The 19,451-nt window shown below is 49.2% G+C and overlaps 1 protein-coding gene across 1 annotated transcript in view; it reads left to right on the top strand.

The window, feature by feature from the left end:
- The window catches only part of TNFAIP8L3 (TNF alpha induced protein 8 like 3), a 44,178-nt gene extending 28,974 nt beyond the window's left edge, over window positions 1–15,204 (top strand). The window contains exon 2 of the mRNA XM_044439023.1: window positions 14,642–15,204. Coding sequence (XP_044294958.1) covers window positions 14,642–15,204 — 563 coding nt within the window. The remainder of the gene's footprint in view (window positions 1–14,641) is intronic.
- Window positions 15,205–19,451: the final 4,247 nt, after the last annotated feature.

The raw sequence follows: 19,451 nt of genomic DNA, 5'->3' as shown, positions 1-19,451 counted from the left end.
ATGTTTTTGGAAGGGTTTTTTGCTCACTCCCAAAGTTTGCTCTTTCTCATATCTCTGCTGTAGCTCTTAACGATGGGAAAAAAATGTAGACTGAAATGAATAAAAGTGATTGCTGCCTTTTGGAGACCTGGAGACATAAACATGTCCTAATAGGGGTCGGCTTTGGACCTATTCAGTCGACCACGTGCAATTATTTGCGAGGCTAAAATAAAATCAGCTGGAAAAAGCAGGGAGCAGGTGGATCCTGTGGCGAGGCCCATGGATAAAGGCGACATCCTCAGGAAAAGCTTTCTGGATGGAAATCATAATGCTCGATTCCATCACAGTGACTTTTAGTACGTGTTGGAGGCTTTTATGGGCCGGAATATTTCATGCATATCAGGTGGGTAATGTTGAGATAGTTCGGAAAGGGCTTGAGAATAAAACTGCCAGGCTCATACTGCCGTCGTACAAATCTCTGTGCAGCTGCACTCGGAGTCTTGTGCTGCACTGGAAGGGGGGCGATTGATGGGGGACGGGACAGCGCTGTCCTCGCCAGCTACGGTCTCGTTGTGCTTAGGGGCTCCCAGTGGGCAATGCGTTGGTCCTGGTGGCAAACAGGTGTTGGAGGAGATCGATGCTGGTAAATCCTTTCCAGCTGGAGGGCCAAAAATTCCATTCCAGAGAAGCTCTCCAGGGTCACATACCAGTCATGAGTGGAGCTGAACTGGAATGGGGAGAGGCCAAACCTGCTGCCACTCAAAACTCTTTGTAGTAGGAACTAAGCTTTCTCAGGGAGACATGTTGGCCTTTTTTGGGGGTGGGGGGACTGCAGAAAAGTCAGAAAACCATCCAGTGCTCTGTGGTTGGGGGAAAGAGGGTGGGTCCAGAAGTGGGAGGGACCCTGAGGGCCAGCTTTGCACCCTAGGAGGGCCGGATTGGATGCCCCAGGAGGGAACAATTTTGCTTCAGTGCCTGGGTTCCCCAGTCCTGAACTAGATAGAATCATAGAGTAGCAGAGGTGGAGGGGGCCAGAGGGCCACGCGGCCCAACCCACTGCTGCTGCAGGTCACTGAGTTACGCCATCCCATTTAGATAACTGTCCAGATGCTTTTTTTGTTAATGTCTCCAGCAAGGGAGAGCCCACAACTTCCCCAGGTAGCACGTTCCATTGTCATATTATTCTGACAATCAGGAAATTCTTCCTGGTGTTTAATCTAAATTTTGTATCTTTTAACTGAAGCCCATTATTCCAAGCCCTGCACTCTGGGACGGTCACGAAGAGATCTTGTCCTTCCCCTTTGCGACAGTCTTCCAAGGAGCTGAGGGGTGCTATCACGTCTCCCCTCAGTCTTAGCCTCACAAGGCTAAAACATGCCCAGTTCTTCCAGTCTCATCTCAAGGGGCTTTGTTTCCAGCCCCGGGATCTTTGTTGTTGCCCTCCTTTGGACCTTTCCCAGTCTGCCGGCATCTTTCTTTAACTCTGGTGCCCAGAACTGGACACAGGACTCCGGGTGAGCTCTGACGGGTGCTGAGTGAAGGGGAATTAGGACTTCATGGGACTGTCCCTGAGTCATCCAGTGAGCTCCCAAGGCTTAGTGGCGATGGAAGCTTTGGGGCGCCTTTGGGGAGAAAGGCAGGGTAGAAATGGAGTAATCAATACGGAAATAGGTTTAAAACGTGTGGGATGCTGGCACAGGGCCTGGGATCCCCTGTCTGGCTGAAGTTCTTTGCAGGTTCCTCCATTCAGCAGGTTCCTCCAAGCAACTGTAAAACGCTCTAATGGTTTCAACCTCCAGTTGTCCACAATGTTCCGTTGCTCCCCGTTCTCGCCTCCTGCCTGGAGAAACACTGAACGGAAAAGGTGCAAGGGACCACTCGCATCTGAAACAGGGGGCATTTGTATGGCCGTCCTGCCTGTTTTAATTATCTGCCTGAGTTGCAGTGTTTGCTTTTGTTTTCTTCCCTTTTTTGCTGCGAACGGGCTGTGAACAGGATGCTGCAACGGCAAGCGTAGGAAGGTTTTGAAAAACCCGTTGCTCCAGCCGTCATGCTTGGGTCCCCTCCCTGCCAAATTCGAGGAACCCTCTCTGCCTTCTGGTTTTCTTCATCCCTATTCACCCTGTTCCTTTTGAAGCCAATCCATCCAAATGGGGCCCTCCTGCTACATGATCCCGGCTTCTTTTCTTCTCTTTGATGGAGAGGCCAAGCCCCTCTGGCTGTGCTGGTGGAAAACCGAAGCTCAGCTTTGCCCCCTCCCTGGATTCACTCCCTGCCCCTTTCAAAGTTTGTTTTGGACGCAACACAGGGCACCTCTGTCCCATGGAGCCCCTCTTTTCCAGTGCCCCGGGCCAAAGGAAAATCTCTTTCTCCCTCTCTCTCTTTCCCCACATTCTAACAAGTACGGAATAGCTTGTTTCGGTGGGGCAGGGGGCAAGGAGGCATTCCGGATGGGCTGAATGGATTTCCTACCTTGCTCAGCTCCTGAAACAAACCCCCCAGTGATAAAGCCCCATGTCTCAAGACCAGGTCAGGCATCCTCACTTTTCTGAGCCCTACAACACAGAATGAACGCAGGGCAGGTTTGCAGAAGAGCACATGATGTGGAGAGGTCTTCCCCCACCCCCCGCGCTCCAGGGGGAATGGGCTGCAAGAGCCAGCTGGCTGGGAGGCACGGGGAGTCGTCTTCCCAGATGTGTGCAGGGCGCCAGGTTGGAGGCATGGGGCACACCAGTCCAAAGAAGCTTTCTTCCCTGCCTTATATAGCAATCGTTTTGGCGATGGTGCACCGGAGATTCGGGGCAGATCCTTCCCCCCAAAAAGTGTTTCTTCTCAAGCTTCGTGGCCAAATGGAAAGAAGAGCCTAGCTCTTCCAAGGGCCGGTCCAACACCGGGCAACAGGGTTGCAGTGTGGACTGCTCCTCGCCAGGTTTCTAGCCAGCCAGCCACACCCTCCTCGGTGATGCTCCATTCCATTCCCTTTCCCCCCTGGTTTTCTGATTCCTCCCACCCCGTCCAAAGCCAATCTGCATTCTGTGGCCACTGAGTATACCCAGGCCACGTGGGGCAACTTCCCCACCCTCACCCGTGGTATTTCTGCAAGCCCCAGTGGTCTGCCAAGTCTGCTGATACCCTTGCCAATTCCGGCTCTTGTGAAAATACAGAGCGCCACTGCGTGCGGGTTCATGGGGAGCGAGCCACTGGGATGTTTAGGAGCACAACATGAAGGCAATGCCCCCCATCGTGTAAGATCTGTTGAACACGGAGGTCCCACGTGGCCATCATGGCTAGTAGCCATGGGTAGAGCCGTCTCCCCACCCCCATGAATGTCCTAGCCTTTTAAAGAAGCCACCTAAGCCAGTGGCCTTTGGTACACCTTGTACCAAGAAGGAAGGGAACAATGGGAAAGGAGCTTGCTAAAACCGGGAGATGAAGTAGCTACAGCCTATAAAAATGTTCATGATGCTAATAAATCAAATAACTTGCTTATTTGATTCTTTATATTTAATTTATATGTTTAAATTATATATTTAAAATTTTAAATTATAGATATTCCACATAATTTAATATTTTATATATTAGAGGTATTTAGATATACGTTTATAACTATTAAGAAATGTATCTTTGATCTGAGTCAGAGTGGTGCAGTGGTTAAGAGTGAAGAACTAGGACTTGGGTGATCTGGGTTCTAGTCCCTGCTCGGCCATGGCGCCAGCTGGTGAGACCAGCCTTCCTCACAGGATTGTTGTTGTGGGGATAAGATTCAGAGCAGGAGGAGGAGGATGCAAGCCGCTCTGAGTTGGGAACAAAAGGTAGGATATGAATCTAATACGGAATGGATGAATAAAGCCTTTAAGCATCACTGCATCATCATCGTTTGTTCCGCTTGCTTCAAAGGATCTGTGTAAAGGCTGTGGACTGGCTGTCCTGTGCCAACTTCCATCTGTAAAATGTCCAATTAAAAGGATCGGGTAGTACACAGCAAGTCCGGGAAGATTTCTCTGGTCATCTGCTGTTGATCAGGGCTAGACGAACAAGCAGACCAGATGAGTGTAAGGATCTCTTCTCTTCCTGGGCACCAGAAACCTGCCTAGCCATGGCTGGTACCTCAGTCAGGGTGTTCTCAAAGCCCCTCTGCCAGCAAGCGCTGGTTCAGTCAAGCAGGGCCTTGGGAGAAATTCATTTTGTTGACACTTTAATGCGCACCATTCCGGTTTACTTGGCCTGGACTAATACACAGACCAGATTGGAATTGTTCTGCAATGTTCCTGCTTCTCTGAATTTCGCAATGCACTTCTCTAATGTGTATTTTTAAACTTACAAAAATGCATAAATTCAGAGAAATCACGCCCCATCAGTGTATCCATTACGAGAAACACCCATTCAGATGATGCATTTGGGTATGACTTTTTCTTACTCTTTCTCATAGCCCTGTGTCCTTGAGAAGGGTTGGACTAGAAACCGCATCCTTTGTCTAGGATGGGCTTTGTAGTTCAGCACACCTGGAGGATGCCAGCCTCCTGAGCTGCCATTTTGCCTGCCCTGGGTGGACCCCAGGCTTCTTGCAAAGGCAAAGTGGGGTCGCGCCGCCTGGAGCCTGCCCATCGTTCAGTAGGAGCACTCGGCTTCCAGTTGGACTTGCCTCGTCCTTTTGGACAGGTAGAGATTGGAAGGTGAGCCAACAGTAATAGGGGAAGCATTACCTGTGGGTTTCTGTTTGCTGAATGCAGAAGACCTCGGGCCATTTAAGGGAGACGTCTCTCCACCTGTGAAATCTTAGCAAACAGTGCCGTCCAGTGACTTAGGAGCTGGCTGAATTTTATCTAAGATTTCCCAGTGAAGGCATATGGGGGAGACAGAAACCCCTAAAGTACTCTTGGTGACACTCAATAATTTCCCAACCCTTTGAAAAGTACACCGCATTCTGGTGCACTAAGAGAGTCTAAAGACTCACTTTGGGGTTTGGATTTGAGTTGATGAATCAGTACGCTTGCTTGAGTCATCCTCAGGCCAATCTTAAAAAATAGTTTCCATGCCGTAAAAGGTAGAAGATCTTCAAGGTTACATCTGTCTGGGCAAAGAGCTCCATCCTTTCTTGCCAGTGATCACTTGAGGTGGTTGAGGGTTGAGTGTTTGGAAGAACAGAAACGGGGCAACAGGTATGTCAGGAAGAACATGCGTGAGCAGTGGACACTGTGCCATTCCATAAAGGAGAAAAAAATCCCTGGAGTTCCCAGGCCAGGCAATGCTCTTTACTGGGACCAACCCAGATTTCTTTGTCTAACAAGCAAGCAAGAGTTCTCTGGAGCTCTCCATCAGGCTGAATGCCAGGCAGTGTCAGTGGAGACAGAAGCAGAGACAGACGCTGTGAAGCCGCAAAGTTCAGGCACAGGTGTAAAAGTAAACCCCACTCAGGTGGATGGGCCTTCCTCCTGACCAACCATGCAGGGTAGGGGCGTGCCATGGATTGCTGTTAATTGATTCAGGCTCTGCTCAGTTGTGCCCAGGACTACTGGGAGAAAGGAAGGGTCATTTTTCAAAATAGGGAATCCAGTATTTACCTAGACCTGACTCTAGGCTCAAGAGAAACTGGCATTGTCCTTGTTAAGCCAGGACCTTAACAAAAGGAAATGCAAAAAGCACGTCCTCTCTCTGTGAGTTGTCGAGCCCAGCATGGTGCCGAGCTGGGGACATCGTGTAAGGGTTCAATAATTATCCGGAATCAGTCCCAGCAAAACCAGTCGGCTGCTGATCACATTTCTCCCCCAACAGCTCTAAAAGGTTGCCATGCTTCTCTGAAGGTCTTGTTCCTGGTGATAAGTGCACAACGCTAACGATACGTGCGCCTGCGGCTTATTGGCCCCACCCCTTTTGCCTTTAGCTCCGCCCACCATTGGAATGCATCCCTGCAAGTTCCTCTGGAAAGCTTCGCTGTGGGTCCCCCGAGCGCCACCCCTTGGCAAACCTGGGAGGTAGAACAGCCTCTCCCGACCTGGTGCCCTCCAGATGCAACTCCCATAATCCCCAGCACATTTCGAGGGCAGGCTCCAGATTGGGAATAACTGCATCCCACGGAGAGTGTGCAACCAGAGTTTCCTACCTGAGCAGGCATTTGAACCCGGGCTCGGTGGATGATGGACAGCACCTGGCCAAGTGTGCCAACCAACTCCCAGCTTGCGCATACACACATGGGTGGCGTGTTTAGTCTATTGGAAGCCACTGCCTCACTTTCTCCCCCAGTAGACCAAGAGTCTTTTCTCAAAGTACTATTTACTTTAGCTAGAATTAGAGGGTGCTTCTCACTCTCTCTGTTTCAGAAATTTATTTCTCCCTGACATTTGTTTACCCATAAAATCAACATCCAGTTACAACAACATTAGAAGCATTTAAATATTTTTACAAAGTGCGGGATCCATCAGAGGAAAAGTGATTATTTTAAAGCAGGGATGGACGGTTTCAGTCAACTAGCAACCCAAACAGTAAAAGCCAATTGTCACCATGACAATAACTGTATATTTCCAGCAAAAAGGGGGCGGGGGGAGGGACATGGCCGGGTTCATCGCTGTTTCTCTTACGCGCGCTCTGTAACATGTGGCTCCAGTAGAAGGACAGGCATCTTTGCAAACATCCTTTGCAGCTCTGTCAGGCATAAAGTCACCTTATTTCTGTAAAAGGATTGCCCATGCAGTCAAAACCGCAGGTATGGTGAAGGTAAGCGACATTTCTTAATCTTTTGTGACTGATCCTTCCTTAACTGGAGGGGCTGCAGTTTCGTTTGATCAATGATTCAAGCACCTGAAGGCTCCACCAAGGCCTTCTGCAGGCTGCATGTCCCCAGCATCCCTGTCTCACACCCATTCGTCTTTCGTCTTTCTCACGTCAGAGAAAAACAGCAGGGATGGGCTTAGAGCCCAATCCTGACCCAGCTCTGCAGGCCAGCTTGGTGCATCTACTGGGCCACATTAGTTCTGCTCCTTCTCTTCTTTACAGAAAGCTGCAAACAGCCCTGGTCAGAGACAGCCATTAATCCAAGCAAGAAAGCTGGCAGCTATCAGAGAAACAACTGCCTATCTAACAATTAATTTTTCATTTTACTTGCTGCTGTTGGGAATGGGAAACCCTTGGTAACCTGCCACAAATCATTCAGAGGTCTATCAGTAGAATCTGGTCCGTGCGGGCACTTCAGTTAGATGGGGTCACCCCAATGATTTTGGAATTCCCCCCGTTTTGGTGATGGGTTGGGGATCTTGGTGTGGGAGAGGAGGACGTGATCATGGCAAACCCATAAAATGGAAATGTTCAAGGTATGGAATGAGCTTCCACGGGAGCTGGTTGAAGCCCCATCAGTGAGAGGGTGTTCAGGGATATGTGGGCATGTCATGAGCAGAGCCAGCTGGAGCTGGGGGTCAGACTAGATGGCCCAGGAGACCCTTTCTAACTCGCTCTGCTTCTATCTTTCTATGCTTCATCAGCTACGAAGGCAGCACTGAGTTAATCAATAGTTAACTCTTGATGGGTTGATGCCACTCCTCGTCCAGAGTAGCTGAGCACAGAAATCAGTTGACATCCAGTTTACAAATGTAACGCATCTGCGAAGCCATAAAAGCAGGGATGCTGTGTCGATTGGTTGTCAAATCGATGGACAAGGAGGTATCACGGGGTTCATCTCACTCTCCCCCACAAGCAACTGGCATCTGCCGAATCAAAAAGCCCCCTCTCCCAAAATAATGTGCTCCTTGTGTCTCAAAATAATTCCAGAAACCATCTCATCCAACAGTTGCTGCCAATATGGTCACATACTTCACATTACAAAGGTTAAAGTCTTATTTTTGTCACATCTAGGAAGAGGCAGCTTTGTGAGTTTGCGTCTGTGTTCGTGCAGCGTCGGTATTGAAGAAAAGCATATTTGCATGCAAATAATATAGCCGAGCATCATGTCCACCCCCAAATCTACAACAGTGTATACATTCTATTCCGCCATCTGGAGGCAAAATATTTTGAGAATCTCACATAATGCCTCTGTAGTTTGCACTTGCAATCTGGGGTGGGGGAGGGGGAGATTTTGTTTTTTTGCATTCCATTTTAAGAAGATTCCATATAAGTCATGTCCAATCTATAATTGTACAAACACAGGAGTGCCTGTATAATCTGGAACAAACCATGTATCTTCTCACAAGGATTTTGAAGAAATCCCTCATGAATTCAAACGAATTCATATTTTTATGAATCTGAGCTGACAGCACATGTTATGAACTTGTGGAAGGGGCGTTTTGCTTTTGCTTTTTAATTTCTGTGGGAGAATTTGTGTAACTCCACACTTGCAGCAATCTGTGTTAGCACAAATAAACAAAATTCTTGTCGATCCCTTTTTCAAAATTGACTTCCATCAAAATCCAGTTCCCTCAATAAGCAGGTGATGGAATGAAAGGTGTTTTACAATCCATGAAATACAGGTGAAACAAAATTTCCTGTCGTCTGATGGATTGACCTGAAGGCATCACGGTTGGTGAAGGTGTGGGACAAGTGACAATACAGATGGGGAGGAGAAGAGAAAGCAGAAATACTTTCCGCAATGTCGCATTGTTACCTTTGTGAGTATAAAGTGAGAGGTCCTTCTTCTAGAGCTCTTCTTAGCTAGTGGATGGGGATCGATCCTTCGCAGCATTCCAGCTGAAGGAGTGGCACCTGAAAGTTCTCTCCATGTGTTTGCTGAACAAAGCGTTGGTATGCACCTTCAGAGCTCCTGATCGTTGGTAAACAGCTCGTGAGAAAGAGCACTGTGTGGCTTCCAAGGGCACGCGGTTTGCTTTGAGGGACTGCCGCCGCTTCACAAACTATTGTGGTCTGCCTGCGATCCGTGCTGAATTTATTTCCCTGCAACTAAACTGATCGTACAGAAGGCGCTGCATGTTTCCAGTGACCTTCCTCCGAAAACCCCTCGCCAAATCCCCTCGTGCTGCTGCTGCAAAGCTGCAGGAAGCGTGCCTTCGATGCATGGCAGATGAGGAAGCGTTGTCTCCTGTGCGTTGCTTCTCTGTGCATACGCCTCCTACCAGCCCCCATGAGTTGCGTGTGGCCTCCTGCCAGCCCTGGCATCCAGCAGCCCCTGGGCCGGCACACCTGGCAAGAGGGGCACCTCAGGCCATGGGCCACACCTGAAGGGAGCCAGGCGGAAGGGGAGCAAAGGGGAAGAGCGGTGGACAGGAAAGGGGCAGCAGGAGGAGGCCGGGGGAAGCCGCCACGGGGTGGAGGAAATCCAGGGCATGTGGAGGACAGGCCAGGGAGGCGCACGAGGGAGGAAGACATGCCTGGGAGAGACCAGGACAGGTGCGTGTGCGGAGTCTGGTTACTGACTGGTTAGATCTGCCTCCTCGGGAGTAAGAAGGCCTCGTGGCTGAGTGGAGAGGTGAACCTATGTCTCCCCAGCCTTCGTCTGACATTCCGACCACCACAGGCTCTCGACTGCTGTGAGGCACCCTGTGCTAAGTGATCCCTTTTGAAAGCAAGCCCTCCCTGCATGTGTTTTGCCAGCTGGTCCCAGTGTAGCTTAGAGAGCAGGTGAGCGACGGATCGCGCCTCACCAGCTGGCGGGGATCCACCCTCATTCCTGTGGAAAGAAGCACCCATCCAGTTCCGCTGGCTATGGGGCACTGGGGTGGAAGCACTGCTGTGGCTTTGCTGTGTGGAAGAAAGGGCAGGGAATGGCTTCCGTGCACCACTCTCCCTTGCTGGATGCCAGCGACGGTGCTGTGGAATAAAATGCGACTCATCGCTGCGGCTTGCAGCCTATCCAGGGAGCTGTCCCCGCAGGCTTCCTCCATGGGCAGGGCATTGCTCAAACGGCCCTTTGAGGACCCTTCCAAGTCGTTGAGTCTGCAAAGCAAAAGCACCACCGGAAACCGCCTGGGCCCCACGCCCATGGGGCAGAGCCGCTTCCCGCCAGAGGCTGGGGTTGGCCGCCTGCAGGCTGCCATCTTAATCTGGCCCAAGATGGCCACCCGTGGCCCCTGACCTCCCGAATTGCATGTGGTTAACACCGGTCTTTCTCACGGCATTATTCTTTCGGACAAGAGGCAGAAAGCTTCTTCATCAGAAGACGAGTGGGGAGAATCTTGCGCAGAGTCGCACAGGAGTAGCTGCTTTGCCTCTCCCACTGGTTCTGCTCACAGCAAGGAAAGACAAAAGCAAACAGGTTGCTAGGCAGCTACTTGTGTGGTTGTTGCAGAGCACAAATAAATGAGCGTTTTTCTTAGAGCAGCAGCAGCAGCAACCCAAGCCCTGCATGTGAATGACGGAGGTCCCTCTGAAGGCCGCCTGGGGCAAGGCTTCTGCGCCTGGAAGAGTCACGTGGGAGGCAGGATTCTTCCACCTTGCGGCTCGTGGTTGCTGCTCTTGTGGGTGGCTTCCAGTGGGAGCCGTCTCCCTGTGCCAGTGACGTTGTGCCAGGTTCAGCCATGGCTCGTGCAAGGGAAAAGCTGGGCTCGCTCTTTACAAGGGGGCCTCCCTGCCCAGAGCTGCCCACCTGTGCTCCACATGGGCCCTGGATCCTCTGGCCGTAGCTCTGGAATTGGTGGGGCTTGGACAGAAGACCCGGGCTCAGCCTGGGCCATTTTGCAGCTCTGCTGCCCCCTTCCAGTGGGGAGAAGACACAGGCCACGTGGGGCCAGGTACCCTTCCGGGGGGAGTGGGAAGCTTCGGCACGCCCCCCCCATCCCCATCCTCTGGACAGCTCACTCTCACACCCAGCAGCTTTGCATGGTCCTCTTCAGTTTGATTCTCACGGACAAGGGAGGAAAGGCGGAGAAGAGAGAGGCCAGGGATAAAGGGGGGCAAAGAAAGCAGGGGAAAGAAATGAGGGAGTTGTTTCTTGGATTGTGTGGTGTGAGATGTTCTAATCGCTACTGGCACCACTCTTTTATTTCACACGCAGTTTGAGAAAACGGTGCCAAACGGTTTGCCTTTCGCCCTCTTGTTGTTATTCCATGCAAAACCCCCCCTCGCAGGCTTTGAGAGCCGGGAGGTCTTGAGCACAAGTGTCACTGCCCGGGTGGGTGGTTTTGGACCTTGAGTTTCGCAAGATTCTGCCTTTTGTCGGCAGTGTAGCATGCAGGCCATTTCCGTCGTTCTTCTGCCAGGTCCCAGCCACAGGGTGCATGGCCACCAGCTCATGTAAATCTTTCCTGAGGGCATTGTCCTGGGCATGTTCGACAGGGAAAAAGCCCTACAAGTCCCAGGAGGCTCCAGCCAGCGGGGGGGCGGGGGGCATGCAAGGGCGTGTGGAACTTTTCACTGCCTAAACATGCACCGGAATGCACCCACGGCGATTGGACTGGGACCGGGTGGTGTGCAGCTCCCATCGGCTCTGCTGGCTAGTTGCAGCCCAACAACATCCGTGATCTAAGGCCATGCTGATTTTAAGTTCTGCCTGGAAGGAGCCAGGATTTGACCTTTCCATGGAAGACCCAGAACCTTATCATGGGAAAGGGGAGGAGTGGTAGCTTGAGCTGGGATGAAATGTATAGGGTGGAGATCCATAGGCATAATCTACGTTCCCCAGTCAGTGAGTGGCTGTGAGGGGCGCAGGGTCCTAGCAGGCTTTTGGTCAGCAGAACTGCCCCCCTCTGCCCACCAGGCACCTTCATCTGTGCCCAACTAGTGCTGGAAGCGTGAAGTTGTAAGGTTAGGAGAGACCCTTCTTGAAATGAAGCTAATTTTCATTCAGAGGTGCACTCAGGCACAGTATTTATTATATTTATTCATTTATTCCACTTCTATTCTGCTGTACTAGTCCAAAGACTCTCTAAGCAGATTACAATATTACATAAAATAACAATAATAAAAATAGCCTACAATAAAACAGAGAAATTAACCGTTGCAATTATTGACCTTTCGTGTCTTGGAAATACTGTCCCTAATTTGTTTAGTTTATCAAAAATATGCCCAAGATGGAGCCATTCAGGAATAGCTGTTTCCTCTGTAACCCCCCATGCACTTCAAAATGCCACTCTCGAGTCTATTCAAATAGCTACTGGACTATTTGAGAACAGACAAGCAGTAAACAGCAAAATTCAGATTTGGTCCAAGCAAAATTGTACAGCTGTGCCAGAAAACAGGTGCCCCTCGCATCTGAAGAGTGTCAACTTTTTCCTTTTGCAAAGGACTTGAGTCGCAAGAGGTCACAAATATACATTGAAGTACAGATTGGAGGCGCGAGAGATCCAGGTTCTACTCTTCTCTTGGCCTGGAAACTCACTGGGTAATTCTAGGTCAGTTACTCAGTCTCTGAGTGAGTAACCTACCTGAGAGGGTTGTTGTTTTGATGATGAAAAAGGATTGGAGGAGGACTTGTAAGGAGCCCCTGGAGCACCTTGGAAGAGGGGAAAAGGAGGGATTTAAATGCAGTGTGACAGTAATAATATACGCTCCCCCCTTGTTCTAGAGGACTCCCCTGAGCACTGCTCTCGGTGCGGGAACAGGCTGTAGCTCAGCGGCAAAGAGCTGGGAAGGCATTTGGCCAAAGCCAGAAGTGGACCACCGGCTGCCTTCCAGATGCTTTGCCCTTCAGCTGCCATTGGGGCCATGCAGGCTGTGGGTGATGGGAGCTGTGTTCCCACACCTCTGAAGTGCACTAGGTTGCCCACCCCTGTTCCAGAGCGCTGTTGCCACTGAACTTGTATTCTGAGCTGTGTGGCCAAAATCAGTTCCCAGCATTTCTTCCAGGGATTTTTGCTCCATCACCGTTCTCATAGCATACACGAGGGATCCACAGCCTTGGACGCCATTGCAAGGGCTGGAACGGCGCAGCAACACACTAATGCCCTCACCAGCTGGCTGTTGGCAAGGCGCCTTGGCTGGTCCAGAAGCCGGCAGGCCACGCACCCTTTGCCCAGTTACCAGCACCCAACGATTGTCAGTTGTGTGCAGGGCTTGAGAGCCGGCTTGGCCCTGAAACCAAAATCCACAATGAGTTAACAATAGCGATTTGGCTCTGGGCACTGAGCTCAGTATCATGGCGCCTGGGCAGAGGTGGCGTTAGCCCCCTCTGACCTTTTCGTTCCCGCTCTGTGAGTGCCGGAGGGTGGGAGTTCAGAGAACGCTTTCCTTGGAATTACAGGCAACATGCTGTGAGGAGGGGGGTGTGGGAGCCCCATGAGAAGTCTCATCCTGTTAAAGCCGCATTTTGGAGCCCCCAGAGGCCCAGTCTCCAGCATGCGATGCTGACTTTAGCTCAGCTTGCACTGACTGCAAATGAATGATTTTGAACTGCACTAAAAACTACTGGGAGAAAGAAAGAATTGCCGTTCCTCCTTCCAAAACTTGCCTCTCAGCAGTCATTGGGTAAAGTCTGTAGAACTGAGTGGAGCGTGTAGTCCCCCATGAGGCGGGGGGAGACGTGAGCAAACTAGCACTGCCTGCATGTTTCAAAGACTGCAGGTGCGCCTCTCAAATGCATCCGTGTCACACCGACCCGCTCCTTGTCGCCACCTCCAAGCCACGATGGTTATGCGTAACCCCCCTCTGCAGCTTGCCTCTCTCTCATTCGTCTCCTCCTCTTCAGGGCTTCACAAGAAGCGTTTTGGTGCAAGGGGTGAGACTTGAATGCTTGCCCGTGCTTTGCATTGCCCCGTTGGATGCAATCCTATGCATGCTTAGTCCCAAAAAGGTCCTACAACTCCCAGCATGCCGGGATTTTTCTCTCCCTAAATATGCATAGAATTGTGGCCTTGGGGATCTCTGCACTGGCCCCTCCAAACAGGGCTGCCAGCCGTTTAAGTTTAAAGCAACAGTGACACCCAGTGACTAGAATGGGCTCATCCTCTCCACAAGCCTGGACACAGCAAAACATCTATGCCTACTTCCTGGGCGATTTTGATTTTCTCCCCACCTTCAGAAGCTCTCCTGCCATTTTTAATTTTCTGTAAGCTTTTATGCTGTTTATGGAAAGGGAATAAGATGCACGCAGTCTGAAGGTGCAGTATAGGTTTCCCTTTTCCTCCCTGTCCAACTGGTCCTGTCTTCATTTCTGCCCATACATGGACTTTCAGGATTTGTCTTCTGTGTCAGAAGTCAGTCCAAGACCTTCAGCATTCTCCTGTCTTCATTTCAAACATTTGCCATGGAAGTGCAGACTGTATAAATAGGGTGGATTACATAAAATCTCTCTCTCTCTCTCTGCAAACCATCCAACAGCTATGCCAAGTTTCTGGACTGCATGTTATGTTTACCAGCTGTGCCATGTATTAGCAGCACTCAAAGGCCAGAGGCAGGAGCAGGAATTGGGTTGTATGTGGTGCTGCTGACAAAAGCAGTCCTTGGCTTTCATACTGCAGAACAATAAGCTGGATCTAGAATTAAGCTGGGGGAAATGAACTTACCTGCCTCCTCCTTCCCACACCAATTGTTTCCAGGCTTAATTTAAACTGCTGTGATCTTGGAATCCATATGCAGAAATTCTTTTAGCGATTGTGATTTAGCATGCTCTTTCAGTACTGTGGTGCTATATACCTTTTCATGCCAGCATTCTGAATTAGGCAGGGAGGAGAGATAAACTAGGAGGGATTTGCAAATGATTAGCAGATAACCTCTCTCTCTCCTCCATTTTTTTCCCACTGCTTTCCTTTATTCACCTCTTTTCCACCTCCCACCCTGCTACCCGCTTTAGGTCCCGAAAACTTTAGTTCCAAAAGTCTTGCACTGCAAGCCCAGAAAAAGATCTTGAGCAAAATGGCCACCAAGACAGTAGCTAATATGCTCATTGACGATACCAGCAGCGAAATCTTCGACGAGTTGTACAAAGTGACGATAGAACACCTGAAGAACAAAAAAGAGGCACACAAAATTATGAAGGACTTGATCAAAGTAGCCATCAAGATCGGGATCCTCTACCGAAACAATCAGTTCAATGCCGAAGAGCTGGAAATTGTCGAAAAGTTCCGCAAGAAGCTGAACCAAGCGGCTATGACTATCGTCAGTTTTTATGAGGTGGAGTACACGTTTGATAAAAATGTTCTGTCGGGACTCCTGAATGAATGCAAAGATCTTGTGCATGAACTAGTAGAACGGCACCTGACGGCCAGGTCTCATGCACGAATCAATCACGTCTTCAACCATTTTGCAAATATGGAGTTCCTCGCTGCACTCTATAGCATCGACGGAGAATGCCGGCCTCACCTCAAAAAAATCTGTGATGGAATCAACAAACTTCTTGATGAGAAAATCCTTTGAAACTTGTCTTTTTCCAGCAGCAGTGGCAGCAGCAGCAAACTCCATTCAGAGATGCAGAGTTGGAACAGAAACAACAGAGTCAGCTTCTTTTGTATAACTCCAAAGCAAACCATCTTCATTCTAGCCCACTTTCCATTCAGTTTGCAATGAAGAACAAAACAGAAGCAAGACATGCTGGGGCCTACAAACAGAGCGAACATTTTAAGAATGCAGGGCCATTCAGGATGCAAAAACGATTCCAGGCCGTGGTCTCATTGTTGCCGTGTTGTGGTTAGGGTTCGATGTCGCAAAAATAAAGCGAAAGAGCTGTGTCACGGGGCAAACAAAAACGCCCACCTTTACACTGCACAAGAACAGATCAATCAAGCGAAGATGCCAAGCAGCCTCTTACCATCGCTTAACCATCACCAACCTCCTGTCCGGCAAACTGATCCAATTCGGAAAAGAAGAATTTCATTCACTAGGAACAAGAGCAGTGCTCAACAGAAGCAGAAAACAAAATTATTTTTAAGGTGTTCCATTTCCACGAAGAGCAGTCATATTGGAGACTGGCTCAACCGTCCCTAATAGGGAAGTTATGGAGAGGTTGCGTAAAGTGGTTTGCCACTGTCCTCGGTGGCTGTTGGCCAATTTGCCTCTTTGTTTCAGTGGATAATGTAATTTGCAGGGAGAGCAAGAGAGCTGCCCTTTGCCAAATTGGACCGATACAAAGAGGCGTTAGCCATTTCACATGCAACGCTAAACCATGGTTAATTGTTGTGTGAATGTGGAGGCATAAGCCTCGGGCTCGGAGGTCTTCCCATCTCCACTAGTGCAGTTACGAGGAGATTGATTCCTGGTGTTTGCTAACCAATTTCTCTTTGGCCATGTTCACACAGAAGGGCAAGCCGAGTATTCTAGCAAATCTTGGCTTAGCATACACACAGGCGATTCACTCGTGCTTAGCTTTTCCACTGGTGCAGGTGGCTAAATTAGGAAACAGAAAGCTTACTGAGATACCCAAACTTGGCCAGCCAGGTACTTGCCCTTCCCAAACTCAGATTGTAAATCAGGGTTTGTTCATTCTCCAGCCAGCTAAAAATCCTGGCTTGGTTGGGACTATCAAATCAAAATACCAGAATTTGGATGTCACAGCTGTAGGCTGTGGGCACCTCCTGCTCTGTGGACAAAGGCGGGCTCCCCTCTTGTCTGGCGCAGCCAAAGAGCCGGCGCAGCAGCGAGGATGGGCAAAGGACACCCTGGAGCAGCAGCACCTACTGGCGAGCGGCTGCTGGCAGTGGAAGAGCAGGGCAAGGCAGGGCCCGGGCTCCAAGCCCTTGCTGGCTCACGTGCCTGTGGAAATCCGCCAGCCATCCCTGTGTCCCTGCTTGTCATGCGGCTGCTGGGCAGGCTGGGTGGAGACACTGCTTAGGTCGCAGGGCTTCATGGCGTCAGCAGCAAAGAGGGTTAAACCGGGTGCTTAGCCAGCCCCCCTTCGTTCGGACACTGACCTCTCTCGGGCAGCTTCGCTGACCATCAGTTCCCGCTGACTGAAGCCTGCCTTGCAGTCCAGCACACGCTGTGCATTGCAAATGACTTGCTGCTAAACTCTTTTGAAAGCTAGCAAACTTGCATTTTGTGCACAACAAAGAGCTTTCCTCGTAAGCCAATCTAGACTTGGCATATTGCTTTCCCTGGGATTCGAAAAGACCTTGAGCTCATGGCAGGGCGTTGCAACAGCAAGCGTTCCATTGCTGCCACTTGGTGCCAGGCACCTTTCTTGCTGCCCACCAAGACCACTCTGGGCATGTCTGTGATAAGCGCTGCACATTTCTGTTGCCACAACAAATTGCCGTGTGTCTTGGGGCTCAGATCCCACTCTCGTCCTCCATCTTTTAGGCCATTTAGTTACTTATCTTCTGTGACTAACAACTCTCTCATAACAGCCATTTGGTGGTGTTCAAGGAAAGTTCTCAAATTGCCAGATACACTCACAGGCCCAAAGAAGTTCTCTGCCGAGGTTTAGGCGCTCACCCCGGTAGGCATCAACTGGCTGCATGTACCAGCACATTACAGGAAAGCCAGGATGCGCCAGAAATCCTGGCTTGCAGTTCTGTGTAAACACAACCATACAGGACAAACTGTTGTTTGAATTTAAGCCATGGTTTATTGGGAAGCCAGGATAAACCATGGGTCTAACCAGGCTTGAGTAAACCATGGTTAAACTCACCGGAATTTGTCCTTTTCAGAAATAAACAGTAAGTAACACATAGTCAAAAATAAGAAATGAATTCTTCTAATCTCCTTGCAGCTACACTGGAGGGGCAGGGTGATCTCCATGGAGAAAATGTGCCAGTATCAGTTACTTTGCCTTGCACAATTTCTTCCGATAAGCCAGCACTGGCAGAAGAAATACAAGGGGAGAGGAACTGTTTATACCTTGTACATGTTATTATCCAAATTTGATTTCAGAGTCTTGTGTCTTGTCCTTTATATTTATAAAAGACTTCAGTAGCCTTAAAATGAAGGAGGGAAATATTACACATTTCTCATGCTGGTATTGGCTGTATATTCAATGTTTACTTTTCTATTGGTGGGTACACACACACATACATAAATCACTTCCAAAATATTGTTAACATTTTGAGTCAGACACAGTGTGTGTTGTATTATCAAAAATTATACATTAAATGATTTGTGATTAAACAGGCTTTTGTGCTTTGTGATTTCATTTGGAGTGCTGGCTGTCCCTCAAGCCTTTCGATATTTGTTTTTGCTCATTTTTAATGTAGTTATCCCAAAATCAAAAAAAAAAATCTGTAGGAAAAAATATCTTCCTTTAGGCTTTATTGGTTGTGCCATTGGAAAACATTAGTTGGTGGATGGTGTTCATCATTAGCCTAATGTAAAGGAGTCCCTCTGAACTGAAGAAGTCTTCAGGTGTAACAACTAACTTAAGTCCCATTAATTTCAATGAGTTTACTCTACAGGACTAATGTTAGATACCCATCCATTAATATACAGCTAAAAGTACAATCCTATGTACCTTTAGATGGAAAGACTTCTACCATGCTAGTTGTGGGGAAGAGTAGGATGTCTTTCAATTTAAAAATGTGTAAGACTATACCCTACATGGTCTGGGACCATGTATATGAAATCTTCTGCCCCAGAGGAGTCCACCTGAACCTCCTCATCTTCATAAGGGGACACCCTCCTTCACGTCTCCCTCCTCAACTGTATTTTAAAGTTTTGGCAGCTTGCAACTGAAGAGGGCATTCCCCATGCATGGAATGCTCTTCCCAGGGAGACTTCAGAGGTGCTGACTTTCCATCTTCTGTCCGATGTCCAAGCCTTGCAGAACATTGCAGCAGCTGGCATTAAATGGTAATTTTATTGCATAAAACTGCCCTTAGAAAGGTGCTTCATTCTGAGCCACCACTGGTCCATCTCACGCAGCAGTGTCTACAGAATGGCTTTCCAGGGTTTTGGACAGAGGATCCCCCTGGAGATACCATAGACTGAATGGTGAGTACCAATTTTGGTGTAAATCAAAGGAACAAACAGCAAACCTACATGAAAACATTTGCTGCTAAACTGCATCCTTTCTCAAAATGGGCTGGAATAGTTCTACGTTGGTCAAAACTTAGGGGAGAGCCCTAACTTGGTGGTGGAGTACCTGCTTTGCATACAGGAGGTCCTGGGTGCGATCCCCAGCATCTCCAGGTAGGAAAACCTCTTACCTAAAAGCCTGGACAGCCACTGTCCATCACTGCTGACAATGTCGGACTAGCGGGACCATCCAAGGCAGCTCCCTATATTCTTGCAAAAAGGCACGAGAAGCAGGCCATACTGTTTGGGCTGCTGTCTTGCTTTTATAATCATTTCTATGTGTTTTTCATAAACTGAAGCGTGGCATTCAAAGTGTTTCGACTAAGGCAGAACTACAAGTTGAACAATCGAATGTATAAGCAGTCACACCAAATACGCACACATCTGATACTAGTACAGAGCACAGTATACTCTGTACTTCCATGGAAAAATCTTGGGAGTTGTCATCTCAGAGTGTTGAATTCTCAGTAGCAATCCCGGTCCCCTTTTCATAAACAAGGCAATGACTAGTAAACCAGGTTAAGTCTGTGGGACAGATCAAGGATTAACAATTTGTGGCCTTCTGCATGCTATGTCCTACAACTCCCATCAGCCCCAGCCAGCACAGAGGTAGTGCAGGCTGATGGAAGCTGGAGGCCAAAACATCCAGAGGACACAAG

Source organism: Varanus komodoensis, unplaced genomic scaffold (assembly GCF_004798865.1).
Source record: "Varanus komodoensis strain SLA01 unplaced genomic scaffold, ASM479886v1 scaffold33, whole genome shotgun sequence".
Classification (NCBI taxonomy): domain Eukaryota; kingdom Metazoa; phylum Chordata; class Lepidosauria; order Squamata; family Varanidae; genus Varanus; species Varanus komodoensis.
The sequence above is the reverse complement of the archived record's forward strand: the minus strand, read 5'-3'. Positions and strand labels throughout refer to the sequence as shown.